This window comes from Musa acuminata, chromosome BXJ2-2, assembly GCF_036884655.1.
Source record: "Musa acuminata AAA Group cultivar baxijiao chromosome BXJ2-2, Cavendish_Baxijiao_AAA, whole genome shotgun sequence".
Classification (NCBI taxonomy): domain Eukaryota; kingdom Viridiplantae; phylum Streptophyta; class Magnoliopsida; order Zingiberales; family Musaceae; genus Musa; species Musa acuminata.
Window position 1 is genome coordinate 23,441,590 of NC_088339.1, and position 26,046 is coordinate 23,467,635.

The 26,046-nt window shown below is 40.7% G+C and overlaps 3 protein-coding genes and 1 pseudogene across 5 annotated transcripts; 3 read left to right on the top strand and 1 right to left on the bottom strand.

The window, feature by feature from the left end:
• Nucleotides 1-3,475: 3,475 nt before the first annotated feature.
• On the top strand, nucleotides 3,476-5,576 carry LOC135605433 (cyclin-D3-2-like). Of its 3 annotated transcripts, none has more exons than XM_065095509.1 (3): nucleotides 3,476-4,654; nucleotides 4,745-4,851; nucleotides 4,957-5,233. In XM_065095509.1, exons 1-3 carry the CDS (start codon nucleotides 3,958-3,960, stop codon nucleotides 5,092-5,094), a joined length of 942 nt encoding a protein of 313 aa, XP_064951581.1. In that variant the 5' UTR covers nucleotides 3,476-3,957; the 3' UTR covers nucleotides 5,095-5,233. The 3 variants fall into 3 exon arrangements, with proteins under 3 accessions (XP_064951581.1, XP_064951580.1, XP_064951579.1); XM_065095508.1 differs by having other exon boundaries at nucleotides 3,477-4,654; nucleotides 4,967-5,576; XM_065095507.1 differs by having other exon boundaries at nucleotides 3,481-4,654; nucleotides 4,745-4,890; nucleotides 4,967-5,576.
• Nucleotides 5,577-8,644: 3,068 nt separating this feature from the next.
• LOC135605434 (gallate 1-beta-glucosyltransferase-like) lies at nucleotides 8,645-10,457 on the bottom strand (annotated as a pseudogene).
• Nucleotides 10,458-19,742: 9,285 nt separating this feature from the next.
• On the top strand, nucleotides 19,743-21,691 carry LOC103972586 (GDSL esterase/lipase At2g04570-like). The gene is made up of 3 exons (XM_009386943.3): nucleotides 19,743-20,110; nucleotides 20,435-20,927; nucleotides 21,000-21,691. Exons 1-3 carry the CDS (start codon nucleotides 19,757-19,759, stop codon nucleotides 21,191-21,193), a joined length of 1,041 nt encoding a protein of 346 aa, XP_009385218.2. The 5' UTR covers nucleotides 19,743-19,756; the 3' UTR covers nucleotides 21,194-21,691.
• A 677-nt stretch (nucleotides 21,692-22,368) lies between these two features.
• On the top strand, nucleotides 22,369-23,010 carry LOC135604808 (uncharacterized). Its single transcript, XM_065094459.1, has one exon. It carries the CDS (start codon nucleotides 22,369-22,371, stop codon nucleotides 23,008-23,010), a length of 642 nt encoding a protein of 213 aa, XP_064950531.1.
• The last annotated feature ends 3,036 nt before the right edge of the window (nucleotides 23,011-26,046 follow it).

The following is a 26,046-nucleotide window of genomic DNA, read 5'->3' on the forward strand; positions in this document are numbered from 1 at the left end:
GACTAATAATAATTTACTTAAGATATAGCTCACGATTCGAGACACTACTTTGACAGAAATCTCGTAGTTTCTTCCGAAGGATCCATAGGCTCTAATAGATGAAATAAAGGGTTATCAACTCTTTATGCCTAAATCATTGACCCCGAATGGTAAAACCCAAGTCCATAGTTTGTAAAGTCATTGGAATCGTCATTCACTTTTCATGTGTAACTAAGTTCGAATATTACCGGCATTCATTGGTTAGTCATAGTTGTTTGTAATGTATGATTGTATGATGATTATAGCATCATTAGGTAATATTATTATATGATATGTACCATTCGTATCAATGATACTCTTTTATAGATATTATGTACATGCATAATGTAACTGATCTTTATAAACGATGTTTATTTATTCAGTATATTATTACTTGTTATAATTGAATTCTTCTTTTTCTTCCCGATAGGCATTTGTGCTTATTTTATTCTTTTTTTTTATGATCGTAACGGATTATAATAAAAGTAATTCCTAATATAGATTCCATATGATATTTGGAGAAGCATTAAAACAGAGCTCAGTTTGAGCATTTAATTCGCAATTAGTATTATTACATCGGGCGGGTTTTAGAAAAACCTTCTCTCTTTTTTTTTATTTTCTAAAATATGATCTCTCATTTTTCTTTCTTTTTTTTTCTCATAAAGTGTTTCTCATTCCATGAAATCTCATAAACATTTCTTGTTATCATTTATCACTGATTCATGATGATAGCAAATGAGATTTCCCTAACTATACGAGGAAATCTCTCTATTTTATTGAGAGAAATCTTCTAATCTGTTGAGGGAAATCCTCCCTCGTGTAATATGTATAAATAGGAGAGGGACATATACATTTTCTAACACATGGTGGCTACTTTTGTCCGATCACTTTCACCCTATTGGTTGCGAATTGAGCTAGGAGGACAATGATGAAATTCATAATATCATAAATGATATGTTCATGTTTTCAACTTTTGATATTAAAATATATTTTTTTTAAAAAAAAAATATTCTTAGTGATCTATGAAATATTGATTGAGCATACATAAATATTAATGTTTATTTTAAACATAGCACAACAAGCTAAAGTATGCTAGCGGACTTGAATATATTAAGTTATGATAATAAGCATGCATATAGTAACTAGAAATAACGATTAAATTTTAATTGGTCTTAAATAAATCTCAAAGATTAAATAAGTTTGATCATGATTAAGGAACTTTGAGTTTTTAACATCATGTATATAGAGGATGATAAGGTGCTTAGACATGAATAGAATAATAAATAAATAAATAAAAATATAAATCAAAGAGGAGTGTTATAAATATAAATAAGATTAAATGATGAGTTTAGACCAAAAGTATTATATTTGTTTAACCAAATTAAATTTGCTGCAATATTAGAATTATATTAATAGAAAAAAAAAATTGAAATGGGACTGAATGAAATTGAACCCTAGATCTCAAGATAACCTCTTAAGACATCTCATGACTCTTTACTCTAAGTTGAATAGATGTATTACTTCCTTACACACTTGATTATTAAGGTACCTAATATTTTATTTACATTTTTATATTGAGTTTAATCAGATAAATATAAGTTTAATTCATTACAAAATAATTATCATATACATAATGTAGTTTGGAAAATATGTTTCGAATGATATGTTTGTCATGAGCAAAATATGAATATATATAATTTATAAACATAAAAAATATGAATTATGATAAAAATATCTTGTATGCATACATATATAATGACGTCCGATGTGTGAGTGCAATGCACGTATATGCTATGACATGTGGTGCGGAAACACACATATGTATTATGACGTGCTGCGTAAGAGTATACGTATATATTATGATATACGGTTTGAGAGTGCTTATATATGTTATGATATAAGGTATAAAACTTGATGAATTTACTATATTTCCTACACATAAGTATTTTAAATTATTTTTATATAGAATTTTATCTCCTTATTATGTATATACTATGTATAGAGTTATGCTTGCTAAAGAAGTCATAGGATAAGTTATTTACCATTAAATATATTATAATAATGATTTTAAAAATATTATATACATGATATAATATATGATCACCTGAATAAATATTTATACTTACTGAGTGATTACTTGTTATAGATAATATTTTATACGTAAAGATACTAGTACCTCACCCAAATGATTGGGTAGGGAAGTGAGCATATGCAAGTGCATGCTAGCGTAAATATGGACAATGACCTATGGGCATATTATGTATATAATTTTTGGTCTTGTTATGTGTGTGTATTTTTCTTTGATTAGAGGTTATAATTATGTACTGGTGTCAAAACACTATATATAGAAATCCTATCATTTTGTTTAGTAAGATAGCATGTTTTAATTTTAAGATTATCTACTTTCTGCTAGACTCTTATCGATAGCAGTAATGAAAATAAAAATATAACATCATACTTTATTCATGCATATAGGATATAGGTGGAATTAGAAGTAGGGTATTCCATTAGCGCACTCAGCATTGAGTGCCCAAGCATCGATGTTGGCTCACTCGCATGCTCCACAACTATAATCCGCGACTTTCGCCTCTCATCGTCACTCGATCAAGGGAGTAAAGCAACTCCAGATGAGAACGATAACATACCTTCCATGTCGCCTGGCTTGGCAAAGTAGCTCATTGTCATTGATTGATTAGGTGAGGTTGCAAGTGACGCTAGTACGTAGGAGAGAGAAGGCCACACGGATTGTGGAAGACATGGCGAGAAGGCATCTGGTGATGATCATATGGGATAGGTCTTCCATGTTGGAGGCGATAGCAACGCCAGCAACGGGTTAGTTCTAACGAGCCTAGCATGGTGTGTCTTGTGAGGGAGTAGAGAGAGGAAGCTCCACTGTAGTTTCATTCTTCCCCTTCATGGAGGTTTATGATCACGTTGCATGAGAAGGATCTAACGGGTAATGTGACGAAAGACGAGCAATAGCAAAAGATAAGATTACACGAAGATATCATATGGAAGAAATAAAAATAAGAGTACCTTTCATTTAAAACCTAAAAAAAAATTGTGTTTGGGAAATCTCCCTTGTCATATTATTTTATGTTTAATTAGGAAAGCATGTTCCTGTAATTGTCCCAAACCTTGATGCTGCAGCTGACACTAAAGGAGTGACACCATGAGACCAGCTCTCCTCCGACCATAACACACGGGTTACTGTAGAGAAGAGCAAAGACAGCCGCAGCGAAGCATGGAAACTTGGAATTGTGCTCTTCTTTATTTCCTTCGATGCATTCAGAGATCAGCAGTCATCTGTATGTTTTTCCGGAACAGTTGCGTGACGCTTTCTCCTTGGCATTTACTGCTGTGGAGGATTTGGAAGGCGTTGGTCTTGATGATGACCTCTGTTCGGGTGACAAGAGAGATCAGTGGCTCGTAATCAGTCCATTGCACTCCTCCCCTCCCCCCACCCCCTTATGAACACAGATCCTGCTCCTTCCATTGTTTCACGTCTTTAAAGCTTGATCTCGTTGATCTATCTTTCTCTCTTCTCTGATGACGATGATGCTTCATCTATGACCTGAATTGCTGAGGAGTACTGTAGAAGGTTTTTGTTTGGATACACAAAGTAGAGGGAGAGAGAAGGAACAGTAGATGGAGGGACGACAAAAAGCGGCCAGCCATGGCGCGGAGATACCCCAACCATTTCCTTAAAATACCCACCCTTTTCTGCTCTCCAACCAGGCTTTGCCGCCACTTCTCTCACTCACAATACTAGGTGGACAGTAGGGAGAAAGAGAGGAGACACCGGAGAGGGCGTTTTGAGGGGTGGGGATGAGGGGAAGTGCCTCCCTCCCTCTTTTCCTCTTCCCTTTTTCTCCTCACTCGCTCACTGTTCGCTGCGGTGTTTTGAGGTAAGAAAGGAGTGGAAGAAGAGAGCTAAAGATGGCTCTTTTGCCTCTTTTGGATCCTCTGTGTTGCCAGGAAGAGAGCTTGGAACTGGAAGAAGAACGAAAGAGGCCAATGCTGGCGCTTCTGGAAGAGCCGGAGGCGGTGGTGGAGGAGGAATGGGCGGAGGTGCTCTGCTCTCTGGCGGCCAAAGACGAGGAGACCCGCCCTGAGCTGCTGCCTGGCGACGGTGGTGATGACGCGTACCTCCTGTCGTTGAGGAGGGAGGTGGTGGAGTGGGTGGTGCACGCCGCCGCGAGCCACGATTTCTCTGTCGTCACCACGTTTCTCGCCGTCAACTACCTCGACCGGTGCTTCCTTCCTCATGCCGCTGCAGGAGGCCTCCGGCTGCAGAGGGACAAGGTATGGATGGGGCGCCTGGCGGCGGTGGCCGCCCTGTCCCTGGCGGCGAAGGTGGAGGAGACGCGGGTTCCCCTTCTCCTCGACCTTCAGGTCGCGACGCCACCGGGAACGGAGGAGAACAGGTACGTGTTCGAGGCGAAGACCATCCGGCGGATGGAGCTCCTGCTGCTCTCGGCGCTCAGCTGGAAGATGAATTCCGTCACTCCACTCGCTTTTATCCACCATCTCCTTCCTCGACTCTGTTCTATCTCCACCACCGCCGCCGCCTCCGCTGCCCGTGTCCAGGAGTTGCAAGGTGACTCTGAGGCTGCTCTACTGTCCGTCGTAGCTGGTGAGAGCTCATCAAAATGCTTCCTTTCTTCAATCAAAGGCTTAATATTTCTTATTTACACCACTTCGTCTTTGGATTGGCTTATTGAAGATTGGAGATGGGTCCGATATCCTGCATCCCTGTGGGCGGCGGCGGCATTACTCCACGCGGCGGAAGGTGGTGCAGGCGCCATCGCCGCCACTGCCTCGGTTTCCCAGGTGACCCACCACCTCATTTCCCTCCTCCACGTTCCAAAGGTTTGGCTTCTCCGACTGTTTGCTTGTCCTAAGTGTCTCGTTCTTAAACTGCACAAACCGATAAAGAAAGCTACAGGAAAAGGTCGAAGAATGTTATCAGCTCATCATGGAATCGATGGTCTACGGTGGTGGCCTCTTCGGCCTCAAGCGCAAGCATTCCACTTCCTCTTCCTACTACAACGTCAACTACTCTTCCCCACATAGTCCCAATTGGGTGATTGGTTCCTGCTTCAGTTGCAAGAGCTCGTCGAGCGGCGACGATTCGTGGGCAACGCATCAGCCCTCGGCGTCGCCTTCGCCGGAGAATCGCCCTTCTAAGAAACTGCACCGCCAAGAAAGCCACTGGGAGTGAGGAGATCGTATAGCATGCGGTCCTCGCTCCTGTTACGATGTAATTATCATGAACTAGCTGTTCCCAGGAGATATGGCAGCTCACTGCATCCCGTGTCTGCTACTTCGGAGCAATTTTGGTTGGGACTCAGGTGGCCGTGAAGCAGAAGAAAGGGGAGGGGAAATGAGAAGAAGATTCAGAGATGCTGGCATTAGCATTGTTCTGTCCATCTTTGTTCTGAAGAATGTTGTTTTCATCTGTATGTTGAAGAAACACCGCACCCACTGCCATCATCCTCCCAACTAGTTGTTATCCACCTCTCACTTCTCATCAATGCATGTTCACTCCTCTCCCATTACTGCTCTCTCTCTCTCCGTCTCTCTCTATGGTCTCAGAAATGGCAACAAACACTGATAGGTTAGGCTGTATCTCTACTTCTCTTTGGCATAAGAGGAGTTGAACTGATGTCCTGTTTGTAGGTAACAGGGATCTTAAAACGATAAACCATATGAGTACTCCTGTGATGTGGCATAAATCAAAGCCTCTTTTGTTCTACTACAAGCCTTTTGCGACAGCTAAACCGTAGGAGAAAGAAGAGGAAGGACGATGCAACAGCCATGTCTTGTCCTCGAGTCCACTCTCGCCTTTTCCTTTCTGTCTTTTCCTTTGGCACGGACAGGATGGTGGAGGTGAGATCGGCTCCCTTCTGAAGCACTGGGCAACGAGGGAAGCAGCTGGGGAGTCGCAGAGAACTGAGCCCAGGCCATCTCTGGACCAAAGCTTGTAGCTGTTTTAGAGTGATGAGATCACATGCATTGGTATCTGCTGCACACTTAGCGATCCGTCATGCTTCAGGTACAATTATATGTGCAATTGGACCACCGTCTTTGTAGCCACTTCACTGGCCTTTTCATACCCGATGATGGATGTAAGCAAGATAATGATTTAAGCTCATTTGATGTCTGTTTCAAGCATTATCAGTGTCATTAAGCTTCGGCTGGCATCCCATTTGCTTTGAGAATCGCGCACGCATGCCAAACGAGGAGACATACTCATGGACATGTCTCGTCAGAGTGGAAAGAAGAGATCCCACCCACTTCTCCTCCTCCTCCTCCTCCTCGGTGGCGCGGGGTTCCCTTTTGTCCGAGAGAGAGAGAGATGTCACACTGCTCTCTCGGGCCACACAATGATTGTGGAATCATATTCTTGCACCTTTCTTCTTCTTCTTCCTCTTTTGACCTGCTCCTCTACAGTGGAGACTCGTCTCCCAGGGAGTGCAGGAGAAGGAGAAGTAGAAGCATGGTCGAACGTCCCCACTTTTCTACTCCCTATACGTACAAGACCCCTTTAACTCACGGCTCGAGGTGCTGAGACAGACGGTGTGTCACGTCCTCCACTCGCGACTATGTGAATCTAACGACAGAAGCAATCAATCATAAACTATTTCATCTTATGAGATACATTAATTAAACCTATAAACAAATCAATTCAATGGATAATATCCGAGTCACAAAGTGCCACACTCGACAAGAAACAGAATCAACGGTGGTGCTACAGGAAATGGAGATCCCTAGTGACCGATCCCTGGGCTTGGCCCGGAATCCTTGACCGCCTTCCAGTCGAAGCCAGCCATGTTATGGCCTCCGCCTCCGGTCTTGATCTTGATCTCTCCGAGAAGGAAGTCGACAACCCTGTCGTCACCCGCGCCGCGTGGGTTGAGAACGCTCAGAGGCCGAGCTTGCGCCGTGAGTACGAGACCCAGCACCAAAGCGAGGACAGCAAAGAGTAGAAGAGACCTGCACCTCGCGGCCATGGCTGTTGCACAGGCGAGTGACTGCTGCAAGATGATGCATGGGGCTTGGGAGTGGGGTTGCTTTATATGCAGGCAGGTCAGAGTCGATGGATGCCTCAGTTTGACTGGCGAATGAACCTTGGTGACGTCGTTTCCACCACGGAGTTTGCTGCATGCGCCAGCCACCCAGGAAGCATCGCGGAGGAAGCCAAAGGCGAGCGGAAAAAGGGCGTGAGAGGAGCAGGAATTCTGCGACAGGAGAAGAAAGAAGGAGGTGGCGTATTGGAATTAGGAATTGAGGAAGAGGGTCCCCGGTGAGCATTAATGACTGCTTCCCTCAGGCGACCAGGGAGGAAGGAAGCCATTGACGACTCTTCCTTTCTCACCAACTGTTATGTTGACTGTGAGAATTGACCATGAAGAGGCTGCTTGCAGCAGCAGCCTTTGTGAGACCAGTTGGGGGAAGCCATTGCTGGAAGAATGTGAGACTCATCGAAGGTCTGATGATGATAGCACTTACGTGCATGAGAAAAAGAATGCCTGTGAGTGGGTGAAACGACGACTATGTAGCACTTGCCATGGCGGTAGCAAGACATACGGCAGAGTTTGACACCGCTCATCCATTGTCTAAAACACCGTCCTGAGACTTTACGCTCATCGTTTTCTAGATTGGTGCGAGAGAGAAAGAGACATTAATCTGTTGTTTAGCAAAGCATGGTGACAAGCCTCCACCAATTCTGCGCTCGGCCAATCCTCCACGGCATCTCTGAAGACTTGTCGTTCATTTCAAACTCAGCTGTCGTCTTACATACGGAAAACAATCCCACCGTTGCTTTTGCATGTTTTTGTTTGGATTTCATTTTTTTCCTATTATAAAAAGCATCAAAGAATTCTCTCAGCAACAACAAAGAAACAAAAAGGAGGTATCTTCTTGTGTTTGGTCTCCGAACACAATTCTCTACTTCAGATCGCAGGGAACACATACAAGTGTAAGGCCTTCAGCTCGAGAAGGGAGTCGTCATGGCGGCCACTTCGTGTACTCTTCTGCTTCTGTACGACGGCGACATGTTTGCCGTATCAGAGAAATTATACGATACGTGTACCGTCGATTTGCTCAAGTCAACCTCAAGGCAAGATTGACGACGGCGAAGGGCGCTACGTGTCGCCGCCCAACGGCGTGACGTACACGGAATCAATGCCAGTCAAAGGACTCTGACGTGGAGATCGGTGGTAATCTCGGCGAGTTGAGTCTATTTGACGAAACAATCCATTCATTGAGACACATCAAGACGCAACTGACCCACGCGACAATCTCGTGGACTCGGTACGACATAATTTATGGCCCAAGTTGAGCCACATTAACGGCAATCCCCACCAACTAACATTGCGACAACTTAAATGCTGGAGATTTTAGCATTAGATTTCACCATCCTTATATATTAGCTCATAAAAATAATATTATATATATATCACTATATGGAAAAGCACATAATAGTTGATGTGAATAAAAATGCGGTTGGTTTGACGTCATCATATGTAGAATGGTAGCACATGGGATTATTCCCGTGACAAGCTTGACATGAAAGATCGCCATCAAAATGGTCGGCGACTCCAATCTGCAACTCTCCGTAGCCGCAGAAAACCAATTCAGTATCTTTATGGTTGGACCGAATCACATGAATTGATGATGCAAAGGACAATTGCAAGATCGACTCGCACGAATCTCGAAACGAGTACATGGATGCGATGCGATGCGATGCGATTGGTTACACGTAATTTTAGTAGATAAAAGATATTACACGTACTTAATACAGACCGATACGAGTGACGGTAACTTTGGAGTTTGGCACCCACGTAATGAGCATCTCGTAGCGGCAGGGATGTCAAACTGCAGCTCTGTCGCCGCTGCAGGAGGCTCTCTTCCTGATCTCGTCCACGAAGGCCTGGATGTGGCGGTCCGACGACCCTCCCTCCTCCACCGCCTTTGCCGCTGCCTCTTTCCACTCTGCTGCCCTTGTCTTGATCGCCTCCGCGCCCTCCCCCTGCGTCACCGCCTCCACGCACCGCTCCACCTCGTCCCGCGTGGCTGGCGCCCGTAGCCGCACCCCGACGCCGTAGGCCTCTACTAGGAACTTGGAGTCCGGAACCTGGTCCCCCCACTGGGGGTACGTCACCACCGGCACGCCGGCGGTCAGCGCCTCCAGCGTCGAGTTCCAACCGCAGTGCGTCACGAAGCACGCGACGGCGGGGTGAGCCAGCACCCGGTCCTGCGGGCTCCACTCCACCACCAGCCCCCGGTCGCCGGCCTCCTCGATGAACCCCTCCGGCAGCAGCGCTTGCGTGTCGCGACGTACCACCCACAGGAAGGGCCGGCCACATTTCCTGAGCCCCCACGCCAGCTCCGACATCTCCTCCTCGCTCAGCACCACGATGCTGCCCACCGACACGTACACGACCGAGCTCGGCGCCTGGGCGTCGAGCCAGTACATGCAGTCGGCCGCCTTGAACAGGTCGCCCCGGATGCTCGACTGCGACTTGTCGTCCGGCTCCACCAGCGGCCCCACGGGTATGAGCTGCAGCCGGTGGGAGATGGCGTCGATGGTCTCGCGCTCGAGCTTCTCGAAGGAGTTGGCGAACACCCACGACGCCTTGGAGATGTTCCCGAACTGCTCCAGGATCACCTTCCTCAGCGGCTTAAAGGAAGAGGACAGGAGGAGGAAGGTGGGGAGCTCATCGGGCTTCATCGGCGGCAGGCCCGGCAGATTAACCGTCACGTCCGGGTTGTCCTCGGTGGGGAACTCGGCGAGTGAGTGGTAGTAAGAGTAGTACGTGGTGAAGACGGCGCAGGACTGGACCCATAGGACCCCGCCGGGGATGCCCATGTCGGCGGCGACGTCGAGCGCCCACGGCAAGAAGGGGTTGTTGATGATACACGACACCGGGCAGCCGGCGTCAGCCTGGCGCCGGATGAGGTCGACGAGGGCCGGTGGGCCGGTGGGCCGGTGGCCCGGATGGCGGGCATGAGGACGTCGAGGTCCTTGCGGCGGGGGTCATCGACGGGCAGGCCATCAGAAAAGAACTCGAAGCGGACGAAGCCGCGGCCGACGGGCTTGGGGACGCCGAGGGCGGAGTCAGCGGTGGAGGATGAGATGCGGTAGCCAATGTCGTCAGTGGAGCAGAGGGTGACGAGAAGGCCCTTGGCAGCGATGCGCTTGGCGAAGCGGAGGAGGGGGTTGAGGTGGCCTTGGCCGGCGAAGGACACCATGAGGACGTGAGGGATGCTGCTGTCGTTGACTCCTTCAATTGCGATCCCCATCGCTCGATCTATCTTGGTGTAGATCTCTCTCCTTGGAAGTGATGTCTCGTTAGCAGTAGCAGGTGTTCACGGAGAATGGATGGCGGCAAAAGCGAGGATGATATGTACATATATCGAGAGCGGGGATTTGGTTTGGCCTTTTAGGTGGAGAAGTAAGCGGCGTTAGCTCTGTACATGATAATAACAATGAGTGGCCATCAAGTTTTATGGGCTTTTAACATCATAAATATCATTTGTGTACGTCAATCGTTCGGAAGTGGACTCGTCGGCCAGCGGGAGATTGATATTTCTGCAACTCCAGTGATAAGGTAGACGACATTGGCTTGGAGGTCTCTTGACCCGTTGACGTTTTATTTCCTTGGGTAATTTTATTGAACTTTAACATCTGTAAAGTCCAAACCTCTCATTATTTTCTTTGGTAAGACTGCCATTATCTCATCGTTATCGCTTTATATTTTATCGTTATATAATTGTGTCATATGAACTATATCTTATTATCATCCTAGTAACTGTTTTAGTCTTACCGGTAATAAGCGACACACACATACATATATACATATATATACATATATGTATATGTATATATATACATATATGTATATGTATATATATACATATATATAATTTAAAAATATTTGAAAAAAATAGAAAATAATATACTGTGCAAGAATAGAATAATTCAGAAAAATATCAAACTAATTTCCTAAATAGAAATATGTTCAAATAAATCTAATACAAAGGTATTATCAAAATTTCAAGACATTTTGACATGTCTTGTTGCTATACACTCTTTTTTAACTTCGGTCAAAAATAATGTATCGTATATAAGGAAATATTTTTTAGAGCCAAATTTTTTTCAGTTGTTTATAACCTAATTTGAAGCTCAAATGTCAAAAAAATATTATACTAGTATATGAATTTTTAAAAAAGATTCTAAAAAATTAGAAAAAAGAAAATGACACACAATGTAGGAACTGAGTAAAACAAAAAAATATCAAAAATTTTTTATTGAGATGTATCCATGTGGATCCAATTCAAATGCATCTTCTAAATTTATGACATTTTCTCAAGTCTTGCTATGCAATACACTGTTTTTGTGCTATAGCTAAAAATAGTATATCAAAATATTTTCTGAAGGCCACATTTTTACCATGTGTTTGAGACATATATAAAAAGTCAAATATCAAAAAATATTACCTGAGTGTATGATATTTTATTATAAATAAAAAATGACACACTCAAATGCTCTTTTTCTAACAACATTGACTTATACACAGTTTCATCAATATTAGAAAAATACTTTTTACTATCTCAAAACACTAGAATATATCTATAGTTTATACAATTCTATTTACATAGTAGGATACATATTATAGAAATATTTTTACATGACTAAAACTTTAATTATCTATATAATTTTAGAATATCAAAATTTTTGGAGAATCTTATTCTTCACAAAATTGATCATGTACACTGACATTCTATATTGCACAAGATTTATAAAGTCATGCATAATTTCCACCAGATACATGCAACTTTATAGAAACTAAGAAGCAAATTATCTGTAAAAAAATTTGTGTCATAAAAAATTGATCATACAATTTACAATCGAAACTCCTTCATTTGCCAATGGAAGAATAACACATGAAATCCAAATAGTAAATGCTCAATATACTTCATAATAAATACAAAACAATCATTCCTAGATCATGCAAAAGTCATTAATTGGTTAATTAATCAATGATTGAATGTTTATAGTTGATAGAAGATAAGATTTTCCAATTGTACGAGGAAATCTCTCTGTTCTATTGAGAAAAATTCTTTTTCATTTCTTCAATAAAATTCTTCACTTGTTCAATAAAGCTTCTTCAATAATTATTCTTATCTTCTATTATTTTCATCAATAGTAACTATCCTTTTGATTTAGGCTATGCATAATAATCTTTGGATAGACTATATTTTTTTTGTTATTATCTCTTTGATTTGATTATTGGCATAATTTTGGGATACAATAATTTTCGATTTGTGTCACTTATATGCTTCAATGTGTTCACCTGCAACGTTGGAAACAAACTTCATTAAATTTATTTATAGAAACAAAAGATCTAAAAGGCTTCTGCTAAACATTTATCATTTTATAATAACTTCTAATCTTATATTTTACATTAGACATTAAATTATAGTACGTATAAATCTTCTTATACATATCAACAATCAAAAGTGCTAATGCTCCATTTTCTTATTATATAGCAGCATAAAAATATATTTAATTGGCTTATTTCATGAGTTTTGTTGAACTATCTAAATAATAGGACCACACACGTTGATGTATTTATGAAACAATAAGAAAAAAATAGTAACCTATAAATTCTATGCTAGATTAAAAAAATCAATAATACTAAATATGCCTTGAATTTTTAATACATTACTATTAACGATACACAAGATCCTTAAAAAACATTATATGTCTTCGTAATTAGAATATTGACATAGGTGTCTATTATTTCATTGTCTATCATACTATTAAAATATATCAACTTCAGGTAACATACGTTGTTTCCCTAGATTATTTCAGTTAATAAACTATAATATTAAAAAAAATCAAATAATTTGGCTAATTACATTATATTTAATAGACAAACAAAAATTATTTATGTACAATAAAACTCTAAGTAAAACGGAACTTTAAGTCAAGGATTTCAGCTTGCTTAAAATCATTGTCTTTTTGCATAAGATTATTATTGCCTTTTCATTTGAAATTGTTGAATCTCATTATTTAATAATAAAATCAATTAATGAATTTTTGATCTAATCTATTTTTTGAGTGACGTAAAACTAGCTTTAATCAAGAAGAGGCAAATTGATTATAACAGGAAGAATCATATTAGGCCGGAGTGAAACATGTCAGAAGATTGGATATCGAGCCGGATGATCGGTTGATGTGTCGGCAGAAGACTCGTGTCGTGAATTCGGGCATCGGGCCGATGGATCGGCCATTGTGCCAAGGAGATCAGTGTTAGGATCAAGAGCGGCACTAAAAGGGGGGGGGGGGTGAATTAGTACAGCGGTAAAATCATGTCTTCAAAACTTCGTTGTTTCGATTAAAACCGATTCTGACGAAAAATCGTTTTGTAAAGGTAATAACTTTGAAAGTGCACGAAGAGCCTAGTGGATGTAAAGCAAGTAAGGAGGTTTGCGGTTAAAGTAAATTGCACAAATAAAACGCAAACCAAATTTTTATAGTGGTTCGGTCATCGTGACTTATATCCACTCCGCCGATTCCTCTTCCATTGAGGCCACCGGCATCTACTATCGATCTTCCTTTAATAGGTGAAAATTAACCTCCTTCTTACACCCCTCTTCTCCTTTTTCACAGGTTTAGGAGTCAACCTTTACAAACACACACAGTCCTCTCTAAATAGAATTCTAAGTTTAAGCTAGACGAGGGATTTCTCAAGTGGTTTCTACAGCGTTTTCTCACTTTAAAACTCTCTGTGCTTGTGTTTGTTAACCAAGGATGAGACGGGTATTTATAAGCCTCAAGTTGATTCAAATTTGGAGTCTAAAAATATCTCATCCCGGGTTTCTTGAGTACGGGCGGTACCATCGCCAGTGTTAGTTTGACACTGACACTACACTAGGCAGTACCACCACTTAGACAAGCGGTACTACTGCCTAACACAGTCTCGGAGACTGTGCCACTTCTTGGGACATTGTTTGGGCCTCTCATTGGGCCCAACATAGTCCTTACATAGGCCCAACTGGCCCCTAATTGGGCTAGCCCAAATCCAAACCCAATTACGTGCTAACTATGAAATCTAAGATATTTACTAAGCTAAACAAGTCTGTATGTCTTGGTTTCTTCGGGCGAGCTTCCGGTGATCTTCTAACGAACTCTCGGACAATGTTCCAACGGACTCCCGGTAAGCTCCTAGACTTCACGACGATCTTCTTGGCGAGTTCCGACGAGCTTCTTTGGCAAGCTCCTGGACTTCTCGACTAGTTCTTGTAGAACTTTCGACGAACGTATGGATTTCTGACAAACTTTCGAACACCCAACGAAATCATGTCCTTGACTTCGAGACTTAATTTTGCTTTATACCTTGCTATCGTAGTTAATCCTGCATATGTAAAAATACACTTCGATCTAGACAATTAATACTAAGCATGAATCATGTTGTCCAACATGTCATTGATCCCTCGATGCTTCGTCTGATTCTTCGGCGCATCGTCCTCTCTTGCGGCCAATTGCCCAATCGACCAGTTGACCTCCGCAGCTCCGATATTCTTGGCTCAATATCTGCTCTTATTAGCCCGATGCCCGAATTCATGGCTCGAAGCCTTCTGCTAATACGTCGACCGATCCTCTAGCTCGACGTCCAATCTTCTGGCATGTTCTATTAGCCCAACATGATTCTTCCTGCTTTAATTGTCTCATCCCGATCGAAGCATCCTGCGTCACTCAAAACGCGAAATAAATCACAAGCATTCTGAATTGGTTTCATCATCCAAATCGGAGATTCAATAATCAAAAGTTGTAGGAGTCAACATGCTGAAGGGGAAGACGATGTGCCAAAGGATCGGACGAGCGCCGGATGAACCAATGACATGCCAGACAAAGGATTTATGCTTTGTAATCATTTGTTTATATCGAAGTAGGTTTTTGGTCTAATTGAGGCAGTATTGGGGTAAAACATGTCAACTCAATAAGGAGCCAATTAGGCCTAAATTAGGAGTGATTTGGGCTCATTGGGAGGCTCATTCAATGACCCAAATGTTGGGCCAAGCGGTGGCACCGCTAGAATTGGCGGTAGAACCGCTTATGAGTTGAAAAACTTGAAAAACTTGGTCTCCGAGGCTGTTAGGCAGTGGTACCGCCAGTCCGGGCAGTGGTACCACTCATACACAATCTCCTAGGCGATAGTACCGTCAGACTGGGCGGTGGTACCGCCTAGTGTTAGGCTACAGGCGGTGGTACCACCCGTACCCTGAAATCTCGGAGATTTAAATTTTGGTTTCAAGTTTTGAAGTCATTTGGGATCTATAAATACCCCAGCTATTCCTGTATAGAGAAGCAAGAAAGATTGAGCAAAACTTTATGATTCTAAAATTGTAAACCTTAGAAAGTTGAGTTCCCTCCTCACAAAGCTTAAAGAGAGTTCTAAGGGAGGTGTGAGAGGAATACCTTCTAAAAGAGGGTTGTAAAAGATTATCTCCTAAACCTATGAAAATAAGAAGATGGGTGTAAAAAGATAGTTGGTCTTCGCCCATTAAAGGAAGATCGTTAATGGATGCTGATAGCCTCGACGGAAAAAGAATCGGGAGTGGATGTAGGTCACGACGATCGAACCACTATAAAATCTGGTTTGCATTTTTGCTTTGCTATTTACATTTATTGCAAACCGTCATACTTCCTCTTTACTCTAACTACACATCGTTACGAACGTATTTCAAGTTATCATCTTTCCGAAAACGATTTTATTGAATGAAAGATTTTACGAAGTTGATGTTTTTACCGCTGTACTAATTCACCCCCCTCCCTCTTAGTGTCGACTCGTTCCTACCAGAAATAACTTCATCTTTCTCGATACTCTATAAGATTAAAAAAGTTTTATTCGGATATCCTCTTTTTGTATCTTATACAAATTATTAAGAATTTTTCAAGTTGCTTGGGCACCATTTTATAAGCTACATTAGCCAAATCATTTTCGCACTATATATATTTTATAAGCTACATTAGTCAAATCATTTTCGCACTATATATATTTTATAAGCTACATTAGCCAAATCATTTTCGCACTATATACAAATCATTTTCGCACCATTTTATAAGCTACATTAGCCAAATCTCAAGATATATATATATATATATATATTGTAGCTTTAGCATTTAGATTGTTGAGGTTCACGTGACTTCTGTTATTCTTTAACATCATTCATACATGTATCAAAGGTTTGAGTTGTTTGACTAATAAGAAATAAATTTATTATGGCTTGTGAAAGAAACATAACTTAATAGTATACAGTCAGTTAGTAGGTTGTGGCTCCTCAACTGTTGGTACCTTAGCAGATATCTCAACATTTGGTGCCTCATAAGAATATAAGATTTAACTCTTTAATAATTTATAAATAATGAAATACAATTATTAAGATAGTTTTTCAAAAAAAAGCAACAATAATAAATCTAAATTTGATTCGAAAACAAGGTGCTTACTTTATTAGATGATATTGTTAATATCATTTATTTATTATTTTTCAATGCAAGGTAGGAATAGATCATTTTCACAATCTTGAAAATTCTAATTTATTTGATGATTTAAAGCATATGACGTGCTCATAGAATCACCCATATCAAATATCAAAAATATGTTTGGACCAAATCATATTATATAAAAAATAGGTATAAGAATTTATAAACTATATATCGATACATAAGTTATGGGCAGACAACCTTTCAAATAATCAATAATCGGAATCTCGTTTCTCTTAAATCTCCTTATTCTTTCTCCCATTATTAGAATCATCTCAGAATTAAATAAATTAATTATCATAGACCAATTATACTTATTCAAAATTTTTAAATCAGCAATGTTTGATACTAAAGACTACTTTAATCTATAGTTGCTTTGATAGAATAATCTATAGGCAAAAATATATAATGCATATATTCAATAAAAGTCTATCATTAATTCCTCATCATCATCACATGAATGCAAATTTATTATTAACCTTTTCAAATTTCTATGGGTTGGTTCTTCAAATAAAAAAATATTTATGTATAAGATACTTTTCAAATCTATATGTCTTCAAATCTATTTGGTAGAAAGAGATACATTAGACATAGAAAAAGATAATTTCACCCCATTCACTACAAAATTATTATTCTTACATCATCGTTCTATAATTGACAATATTAATACGTGAGATATGTGAATATTAGGGATATCTAAAAATAAATAATTAAATATAATATTTTTTATAATATTCAAATGACTCGATGATAACGAGACCAATTTTTCTTAATAGGCTCCATGACATAACGAGAAAAATGATCCACAAAACTTCATTTTGAAATTATCCAACTAAGATGACTTTTCAACCCCTCTTTATCGTTAGAATGATCTGATTCATAAGTACCAACAAATGGAATTGCAAAGATGAAATTTAAAAATTTATATAAATAAAAAGCATACCTATACTTAAATCAACATTCTTGCAACTATCTTAGGATATTCTACACATATAATAAGTATTTAATGACATGATTACTTTTTGTTTAAAGTCAAAAGGGATTAAATTTAATAATTCAATGAAAAATTATCTGGCTAGAAAAAATAAGGAGAAAATTAAAATTGACACACTATTAAAAATCCATAAAATACTAAAAAATCTCTAAAACAAAAACCCAGTGTTATATGCCCATAAGTGTTATATTCAAAGTTTTCATAAAAATTTCAGATCATTTTGAACAGTGCATGTATGTGATGCACTATTTTTTTAATGTTTCTCAAAAAATGATGCATCATTTAGTAGAAATTTTTTCTCAACAAAATTTTTTACATATATATTTTTGACCTATTTAAAAGCTCAAATGTGAAAAAATATTGCATGGATAAATTATAATTTATTAAAATATAAAAAATAATTAAAAATAGGAAAAAAAATTGTTTAGATGCTAAAAAAATTACAAAAATATTAAAAATAATTTTAAAATAAAAAAACCAGTAACATATATCTATAAGTGACATATCTAAATATTTTCTAAAAATTTAAGATCATTTTAAATAATGTGTTTATGTGTTGCAATGTTTTTGAATTTTCCTCAATAACAATGCATCACCTATTGAGAATTTTTTTTATCAATTTTTTTACATATATTGTTGACCTATTTGAAGCTCAAATGTGAAAAATATTATATAAATGCCTTATAATTTTTAAGAAATAGACAAAAACAGGAAGAAAATAAAAATAAAATAAAATATTATTCGAATGTTCAAACTTTCATAAAAGATAATAAAAAATTCTCTAAAATAGAAAACTAGTGACATATGTCTATAAGTGTCTTATTTAAAATTTTTAAAAATTTTAAGATCATTTTGACTAGTGCATCTATGCAATGCACTATTTTTGAATTTTCCTTAATAATAGTCCATCACCTATTATGAAAAATTTCCTCTACACCTAGTTTTCTACATATATTGTGGGTCTCTTTATAAGCTCAAATGTGAAAAAACATTATATGGATGAATTATAATTTGTTATAAACAAAATAAACAAGGTGAAAATAACATATTGTTCTAGATAAGGATTTTATTTTTATAAAGAATACTTAAAATATTGATAGTAAAATAATAAGTTTTCATAACACTATTTAGAATGATAAACATCAATCTAACTCTAAAACTGTAACTATATAATAAATCAAAAAATTAAAAATTTATAATAAATATTTTTATAGAAATGGAGACATACCTTAAAAAGCTATATCACAAATTGGTGGCTACTGTAGTTATGAAATCCTAGAAGTAGAAAACGCTTAAGATCTAGAACTCTCCTTTAAGATCTAGAAATAGAAGTTCAAATGAATTGGTATTACCGACAAGTGATGAACCTTGATCCTAAATATAATTGTAAGTGATGAAACTTGATCCTAAATATAATAATAATGTATAAAATTAACGATACTTGAAGGTTGAAATATACTACAACAAGTCACGTATAAGAATGTGTGTGTGTGTGTGTGTGTGTGTGTGAAGATGATTATGATGATTACGATGGGATTTGCAATTGATTGGGAAGAGGAGAAAACAAGACGGACACAGGTGGAGAAATAGAAAAAGGAAAGGAACTGCATCTACTTGCAGAGCAAGACATGAATGGTGGGACAAATCCAATAGGTCGATTGAAAAGGCTGTCTACGTGTATGACTGTGGTTGTACTATTTACTGTTGACTGCATAACCTCTTTGCTGCTGAAGTTAATTTTCAGCTGCCCATGCAGTAGTCGTACGACTCCTCATTTCTCTCTCTCTCTCTCTCTCTCTGAGGGAGGGAGGGAGAGAGAGAGAGAGAGAGAGAGAGAGAGAGAGAGTAGGAAATTAAGTGACCAACCAACAATAAAACCTTTCAAATGAATTATTGTGGAGGCAGACTGAATCATTCTGAAGCAGAAGTTGACAACAACGGACCAAAAAATGTCGCCTTTGATTGTAGCAATTACTGCGACATCACAAGTTGGTGCCATGTAAATCCCATCTTTGTTTCAGCGGTGGAAGTATCAGAAAACACACAACAATCTCTCTCTAGAATGCCAATTTACTGCACCAAAATGAAGTATCTTCACGTCCTTCGATTAATGTATCCCACTTATTTAAAGACCAGCAATCCCCCACTCTTCACACCTCTAGTTGCTGTTGTACCACCGAACGATGGTCCTCAGCCTCCTCCTCTTCCTTCTCTTATTCCCCTCCCTCGCCGCTCCCTCACGCATTCCGGCCATCATCGTCTTCGGTGACTCCACCGTCGATGCTGGCAACAACAACTACGTCCGGACCATCGCCAGAGCCAACTTTCCTCCCTACGGACGCGACTTCCCAGGCGGCCGCGCCACCGGCCGCTTCTGCAACGGCCGCCTCGCGACCGACTTCGTCTCGGAGTCCCTCGGCCTCCCGCCCACCGTCCCCGCCTACCTCGACCCGGCCTACTCCATCAAGGACTTCGCCACAGGCGTGTGCTTCGCATCGGCCGCCACCGGGCTCGACACCGCCACCTCCGACGTGCTAGTGAGTCCGTCCTCCATGGCCTTCTTAGGACACCGCGCCCGACAATTTAGCTACGTAGTTTCGTGGCTTTTAGCCCGCCACAGCGCCTACGGTGCGCGATCTAAATCGCGTCGCGACCGACGGCGTGACTCTCGTCGCGTGCCTGTCGCGACTTAAGCCATGCCCGGAGTCGTGGCATGTGCAGGTTGGTCGTTGAATTGAATGAATATTACGAGTCACATCTGCTGTCAACCCAATACGACACGACACATCGACGAGTCTTTCCTCCACACCCCACCGGCAACCTCTACTTACGACGCCCTAACTGTGGATGCTCATGCGCAGTCTGTGATACCTCTGTGGCAAGAGATGGAGTACTTCAAGGAGTACAAGAAGCGGCTGACGCACTACGTGGGGAGGAAGAAGGCCATGCACATCATCCACGAGGCCGTGTACATCGTCAGCGTAGGGACCAACGACTTCATCGAGAACTACTACTCGCCGACGAGCAGCCGGAGCAAGCAGTTCACGGTGGAGGAGTATGAGGACTTCCTCATCGGCCTCGCCGCTCGCTTCCTCACCAAGCTCCACCGGCAGGGGGCTCGCAAGATCTCCTTCACAGGGCTCAGCCCCTTCGGGTGCCTACCGTCGGAGCGGGCCACCAACTTCCTCGGCCACGGTGAGTGCATGGAGCAGTACAACAAGGTGGCCATTGACTTCAACATGAAGCTACAGGCGTTGATAGAGAGGCTGTGCGCTTCATCCCCGGGGCTCAAGCTGAGATTTACTCCCACGTATGACTTGTTCCTCCACGTCGTACAGAATCCATCCTCATATGGTGAGTCTCCGACATGTTTCTTTCTTATCTGCTGGAGGAGATCTGCAGGTAAAAGCAAGCAATGTGTTGCAGGATTCGAGAACGCGATTCGAGGATGCTGCGGGACGGGAAGAATGGAGATGGGCTACTTCTGCAACGAATGGAGCCATTTCACGTGTGAGGACCCAAACAAGTTTGTGTTCTGGGATTCAGTTCATCCGTCTGAGAGCTTGAATCGTATCTTCGCCAACCAGACGCTGAGGACCAGCCTGGCCGAGTTCTTATAGTTGATGTAGGCCGTTTAAGATCTCATATATATCCACAAGCTTAAGAAACAATCAAGCGGATTCAGTGAAGCTTAGCCGGATGTATTTGCTTTCTGCCTGTGTATGTCATGTGCCTTCTACAACAGAATGGTGAAGAAGATGAAGCCATTTCTCCGTGGAACTCTCCTCCGTAACTCAATCTAGAGAAGGCGACGTGGAACTCCAAGACCGTGAATCTTGAGCCAGTTTCTACAATGATGACCAACAAAGATCATCGACTAATAATAGAACTAAGCTGAAGACCAACGACAACGTGTCCTGCATGACGACGGAGTTGCAGATAGGAAGGACGTCGTTTGCAGTTCCATTGAAACGACCCTACTCTCTGTCTCTCTCTCCCTTGTAATTGCTCTTGTCATTTATGAGTGGAGAATTTGTGGCATTTGGTTGCGCATAGCCAGTGGATCAAAACCACGAACTTTGCGGTCGTCTTCTGTCGCCTGACACTTTTGTATTCTCCTGATCCAACTCATTTTTTCGAGTAGTGGCCCTCTCAAGAACTTGACCTGTGGACCTCAGAGGACACCTCATTGCACAAACTTGATGGCACAATAGTACAAAACTCTTTGGAACACAGAGCATCGTCCATGGGGATGGGGGAATAACAGAGAGTGACTTGCTATAGGATAAGAGTCTTGATGTTGATAGGCCATGGATGAGAGGCAGAACAGCTCCATGGCTTCTGTCTCAGCCTGTGGTTCCCATTTTCTTCTGCAACACCATGTAGCATTGTTACGGAGGACCGAACTCCACATTCTCCTCCTGATGCAAAAGCATTGTTGCACGAAGGTCTTTACATATGATTGGACCACTCCCCACCAGTCTCCCTCAAGATTCCAATTTTTTTGTGCTCATAAACCCCACTGCCTCTCTCTCTCTCTCTCTCTCTCTCTCTCTCTCTCTCACTTTTGTCTTCTTCCACCAGGACACCCAAAAAGAGGTGCAAATCTGTAGTTACTGTTCTGTATTTCTCAAGAGGCTGATGAGAGCCAACAGTCCGCTGTTCTCCCGCACCAATCCTCAGGAACCCAAAGGAAGCGTTTTTGTTCCTTCTCTTCAGCTTTCTTTAGCAGTGAGAGATCAAAAGGTGTTCTTTCTTTCCTTTCGGCTCTCTGGCTTCTTTGGCTGGTGTGGAGATGAAGCAGCTGGATAACGGGAAAGGGCGCAGGGTCCACCCAACCCCACTAACGGGGGCAGCGGCGACGCGGGACCTCCTGGCTGCGCTCCCCGCGACGGTGCTGGCCCTGGCAGCGACGCTGACTGCGGCGGAGCAGGAGGTCCTGGCGTACTTGCTCTCCGGAGGAGGCGGCGGGGGAACGTGGAGGGAGCGGCGGCGGCGGCGGGCTCACCCGCCGGAGCTGGGTTGCGGGTGCTTCGGTTGCTACAAGAGCTTCTGGGCGCGGTGGGACGCGTCGCCAAATCGACACGTCATACACAGGATCATCGACATCGTGGAGGAGAGCTCGGAGGCCAGAGAGCTTGACCGCGGGAGTGGCAGCAGAAGGAGAAGGCGGAGCGGCCGCGGCGGGAGGAAGGACGCTGGCTTGGCGGCGGAGGTCGCGGCAGCTGGGGTGGAGGAGAGCTTGGGGGTGGTGGGGATGGGATTCTCCCGGTTGGATGGAGGACGCTTGGCGGACGATGATGGCGAGGACGGTGATGATGATGGAGAGGAGGTAAATGTTGGCAGCAACAGCAACAACAACGCTAATGGAGGTTGCAACTCTGTGAGGAGATTCATGAGCTTCATTGGGGAAAGAGTTTGGGGAGCTTGGAATTGAATGAATGGAGACAGAGAGATGGAAAAGGAGGGAGTTTTGGATGCTGGAAAGGTCAGTTTTGATGCCATCTCCTGCCTTTTTCCTTGAATGGTTTCTTCTCTTTGATAGGGAGAAGTACTTGTACATTTTCCTCTTGTTCTTTTGAGAATTTACTCTCTCAGCATCAAAAGACATGCTTCATTTGAAAAGAGGTAAGATCTTTAAGCATTTCAAGTTTATTACAAGTTCTTCTTGCTCTCATATGATTCGTACTCTTCAATTCTATCTTGTAGGACTTCTATCTCCTTCCAAATTTTGCTTGTTTTGACATAATATCATTCATCATTGCTGGAATTTCTATTCAATTAGGAAATTCTATATTGCTTGAATAGAAGAGAAAAGAGAAAATTTTTCATGAATGTGGAGGAATTTATTCATTGACAAAAGCTTAAACTTCAATCTAAGATTCAGAGAGACACTACACAGTTTCATTGTTCACAGATTATTACTATTTCTACAATAAAGCATCTAATGCTATCTATATTAATCTGTTCCTTCCTTTCCTTTTTGAAGAGTGTTCTAACTAGTATCCCTGTATATTACATGTCTCTAAAAATGGAGAAAGAGAGTTATATTTTGGTTACTAGTTTGTGAAGAGTTTGGTATATTATCACTTGATGTCACTGCTTATCTCTTGGCAATCACTATTAGTGTCTCTTTGTGCTATGTGGGATTTCTATTGGCTTTCCTCTGTTGAGTTATGTTTGTGTAAGCCAATTCTAGGTTAATTGAGCCCCCTTGTGCTACATAACTTTTTATGGATTTTGTCAAGTACTTATTGCATGATTCTAATGCCATTTTGATATCTATGATTTGGCATCATAAAGCTGAAGCAAAGCCAAGCATATAGCCAGCTCAAAAGCTAAGGAAGCAAATGGCTAGTAAAACCACAGTGTTTTTCTTCCTCTTTTTCGCCTGCGGTGGCATCTATTCTCCTCCATTATTGCCAAACTTGAGTCCCTGGTTCTCCAACTGACTGAATCTGCAAGTTTTGCAGAATTATTTGAACAAGGAACGATTCGAATCAATTAACCAACTTGTAACAAGCAAAGTTTCCTTCAGAATCTCTAAGCCTCTTTTGCCTTTGATATAAAGAAAACACAGTAGACTAAGCACTGGGACTGAGGGCGTTTGGTGCTTCAGCATTCCCAAAAGACGGAAGGCTAATCTTTTAGCAACTTTTTCTAGTTTCACGGCATGGGTTGGCATCTCCAAAGTGTAGCTCTTTAAATTTTAGTGTTGGTGTGGGGACAAGCCTGTTCTCTGTAAATGTAGATACACTACTTTGTGCCTATGTATCTGAATCTGCCATGCAGTATGTTTCACTTCATATGACTTGTGTTTCATCAACCAATTCATATTATACATAGACTTGGTCATGTGGCTTCTGTTTTACTTCATATGGTGAGACACAAGGACTTCAAAGGCTCATTGCATAAGCCATGGAAGTCATTGGTTTTTGTGCTTCATTATAATGGTCATGTTGACTTTAATTGATCTCACCTGCAGAAAAAAAAAGAAAATCTGAAACTGAATGTGTCTAGGAAAGTAGTGCACTTCTTTAAGCTGGTCAATTATGCAGAGCATTCACTTTGTCTATTACAAGATATTCTGAATTCTAATCATAATGTCTTAGTACTGTCAAAGTTCACTTTTGATTTTTTTTCTTAATTATCAAACTAAATGCTTCATTCTCTTCATATCTTTTCATGTAGTTTCAGAATCTTACACTTCAATCCTTGGCAGCTTTGTGCCAAACTCTTTTATCCCCCTTTTGCTATTTAATGTTGATTGTTCTGAGTTGCTGGTATGTTCAAAAAGTATGGTCTCCATTTTGCTTCTCTCTCTCCCTCTTTAGATGGCATTTCTCCTTCTTAGATCTCAAGAACCCATTCATCAGATTACCTTGAATCAAATGTATAGTTCAACATTATCCAAGGGCACCTGTGGTAAAAGCAACACATCAACTTGTTGAATCATTTTTCTCTGAAATGTCTGCTGAAATCTGATACAAGTCCCATTTCTTAAGATTGAATGGGTCAATGGTCAAAGATGCATGATATATTGGAAGGAGGGAGAGATAAATTAATCATGCAAAACAAAACAAAGGTAAAACCTTGTGAAGTGTGAGTAAGTTTCTTTAGCTGGACTGCAGCATGGATCTCTGAACCCAAAAGAATGAGATAAAAGCCTAGTTTAGATCCACTGGGACTTTGATGTCTTGGATGGCAGATCATGTCTCTCCTTTGTGTAATCTAATTCTTATCTGACACAAATTGCACATTTCTTGTTAATGATGACATTATGGCTCTTATGATATATATATATATATATATATATATATATATATATATATATATATATATATATATATATATATATATATATATATATATATATATATATATATATATATATATATATGTTGTTTCTTAGGAAAAATTTACTGATTTAGTTACACTTATATATGGTGATTGGTTGAATGCTCAAGTTTTAGTTGTTTTTTATGATTGAGAATTAAGATTCTCTTGGTACATTTATTTGTACCACAGAAGGCATCCTTGTTGGGGTACATCAGTTGGCACCCACCCATTCATGGCAAGTGCCTCGCAACTTGATGGGTGCTTCATTGTCCACCCATGGCAGTGGTCTCACCTGTGGTCACCACATCTACAATTAATTATTTATTTATGCTTTTTAAGAATTTAGATTAAAATTTATTTTATTTTTTCAAATGGTGAATGGTGGAGGTAAAAATTAATAACTTGATAAATTATTTATTAAGTAAACTAGCTGGTATGATAATTTTAGCTTTCAACTTAACATTGTTAAATGATAAAAAGAATAAAAATATATTACCATTTCTTAGTACCATTAAGCCTTGATGAAGTTATTGTCACCGCAAGGGACAAGATATCATTCATTACTCGAGTACTGCGTTACCCGATCATCTGGCTAGAAACGGGTAAGCACACCGAGTGATTTCGAAGCTGTGGT

What these genes read in the sequence shown, in the direction of transcription:
- LOC103972586 (XM_009386943.3), top strand. Translation starts at nt 19,757, where the DNA reads ATGGTCCTCAGCCTCCTCCTCTTCCTTCTCTTATTCCCCTCCCTCGCC. An exon ending in CCGCCACCTCCGACGTGCTA is followed by an intron (nt 20,111 to 20,434) that starts GTGAGTCCGTCC and finishes GCTCATGCGCAG; the next exon opens with TCTGTGATACCTCTGTGGCA. An exon ending in ACAGAATCCATCCTCATATG is followed by an intron (nt 20,928 to 20,999) that starts GTGAGTCTCCGA and finishes AATGTGTTGCAG; the next exon opens with GATTCGAGAACGCGATTCGA.
- LOC135605433 (XM_065095507.1), top strand. Translation starts at nt 3,958, where the DNA reads ATGGCTCTTTTGCCTCTTTTGGATCCTCTGTGTTGCCAGGAAGAGAGC. An exon ending in TCTACTGTCCGTCGTAGCTG is followed by an intron (nt 4,655 to 4,744) that starts GTGAGAGCTCAT and finishes GGCTTATTGAAG; the next exon opens with ATTGGAGATGGGTCCGATAT. An exon ending in CCCTCCTCCACGTTCCAAAG is followed by an intron (nt 4,891 to 4,966) that starts GTTTGGCTTCTC and finishes AGAAAGCTACAG; the next exon opens with GAAAAGGTCGAAGAATGTTA.
- LOC135604808 (XM_065094459.1), top strand. Translation starts at nt 22,369, where the DNA reads ATGAAGCAGCTGGATAACGGGAAAGGGCGCAGGGTCCACCCAACCCCA.